General features: G+C 39.4%; 1 protein-coding gene across 1 annotated transcript in view; it reads right to left on the bottom strand.

The window, feature by feature from the left end:
- The window catches only part of mtif2 (mitochondrial translational initiation factor 2), a gene marked incomplete at its 3' end in the record, with an annotated part of 7,768 nt that overhangs the window by 3,096 nt on the left and 2,948 nt on the right, over positions 1–1,724 (bottom strand). Inside the window, 2 exon segments of the mRNA XM_014034287.1 lie at positions 459–598; positions 691–867. Of these exon segments, the coding sequence (XP_013889741.1) occupies positions 459–598; positions 691–867 (317 nt within the window).

A 1,724-nucleotide genomic window follows, 5' to 3' on the forward strand; every position in this document is an offset into this window, starting at 1 on the left:
GTACTGCTGGATTTTACTGGATTATATACTCAGAGTACTGCTGGATTTTACTGGATTATATACTCAGAGTACTGCTTGATTTTACTGGATTATATACCCACAGTACTGCTGGATTTTACTGGATTATATACCCAGAGTACTGCTGGATTTAAATAGAATTTAAAAAACAAAATTGCTTTAAATCAAATGTTATTTGAGTGCTTTTTGTTTTTCTTTCTTTTTGTGGAATTATGTGTTCATGATTTGAACTTGTGTTTTATTTTGAAATACTGAAGCTGGTAGTTTTGGTTTAGACGTGTCTACACAGGCTGTTGTGCTGATTTGTTTCCATGTATTTTAAGTTTTGTTAGACCTCAAACCAATACAGCACTCTTCAGGTGCAYGACCTGACTGCTGTAAAGTACATGTTGTATTAGTACTGGGTCTCCTCAGGTCTGGTTCTGTCAGTACTGGGTCACCTTCAGAGCAGAGATATTGATGGCCTGGATGTCTCCTCCAAAGTCCTCGCAGACGACGTCGTGGGCCAGAAGCTCCCGTTTGACTCTCTCAGGGTCCGCCTTGGGTTTGTCACATTTATTCACCGCCACAATGATTGGAACTGGACCCGTCCGAACCCGAGGTGAAAGCAGAGAGAACCATCAGAACTGAAGGTTTCCACCCACAGCTGTGTCTTTCAGGCTCGGCTCCTACCTTTGGCTCTCTTGGCGTGCTGGATGGACTCAACAGTCTGGTTCATCACACCATCGTCGGCTGCCACCACCAGGATGACGATGTCAGTGGAGTTAGCTCCACGAGCTCTCATGGAGGAGAAGGCTGCGTGACCAGGTGTGTCCAGGAAGGTGATCTTCTCACCTGTAGGCAGCTGAACTGGGAGAAATAAAAACCAACAGCACAAACTAATTATAAAGTTTAAAATCTAAAACTCATGTGGTTTTGTCAGACAAAATTATTTAAATTTAAAAAATCTTAGATTTATTAATTTTCAGTAGATAGTTTAGTTACTAAAGGTCCTGTCACACTAAACTTCTGAAACATTTTTATGTCTAAATTGCTAATAAAAGTGATATATTAGATCAATGTTTTAGAATTACAGTATGTACACGCTGAAAAGAAGCTTCAAGTTCAAAAAGAAAAATCAGTAGGTCTTCTGGACGATTCTTCAGTGAAACATTTCGTCTCTCCTCCAAGAGACTTCTTCAGTCTGATGAGTTTCACGTKAACTCAGCATTATAAGCTCCGCCTCCACCTGGACAAACAGGTTAGTCACATGCAAAAGAGGACCATCCATTGATATATATTAGTGGAGTGGGCGTGGCTAGCACGTTGCTACATGGACGTGCACACACTGGAGCTCTGTTCTGCATTGAGGAGCGTCAACACAATGAATGGATGTCAATGGACTGTGAGGTGTCTTCCTGATGAAAAACTCTTATTTCTTGCTCAATTTTTACAAACTATGGTTCAAATAAAGCTGAGGAAATTGTGAATTTTATAGTTATGGAAATTTAAAATAGATAACTAATTTAAATGACTAAAACAGTGGCTTAAACTGAGTATTTTGCGTTTCACAGGTGTTTTTTCATTCAAATCAATGAGTTCTGACCAGATGGATATTCATACATATATTTATTAATCACAACTGAGTCTTAGGTTGTATTCAGACCAGGAAAGTCCTTTGGTCCAATTGTTTGGTCCGGACCAAAAATGGACTTTATTTTTTTTTT

The sequence above is a fragment of the Austrofundulus limnaeus genome, unplaced genomic scaffold, assembly GCF_001266775.1.
Source record: "Austrofundulus limnaeus strain Quisiro unplaced genomic scaffold, Austrofundulus_limnaeus-1.0 Scaffold2033, whole genome shotgun sequence".
NCBI classification, from domain to species: Eukaryota; Metazoa; Chordata; class Actinopteri; order Cyprinodontiformes; family Rivulidae; genus Austrofundulus; species Austrofundulus limnaeus.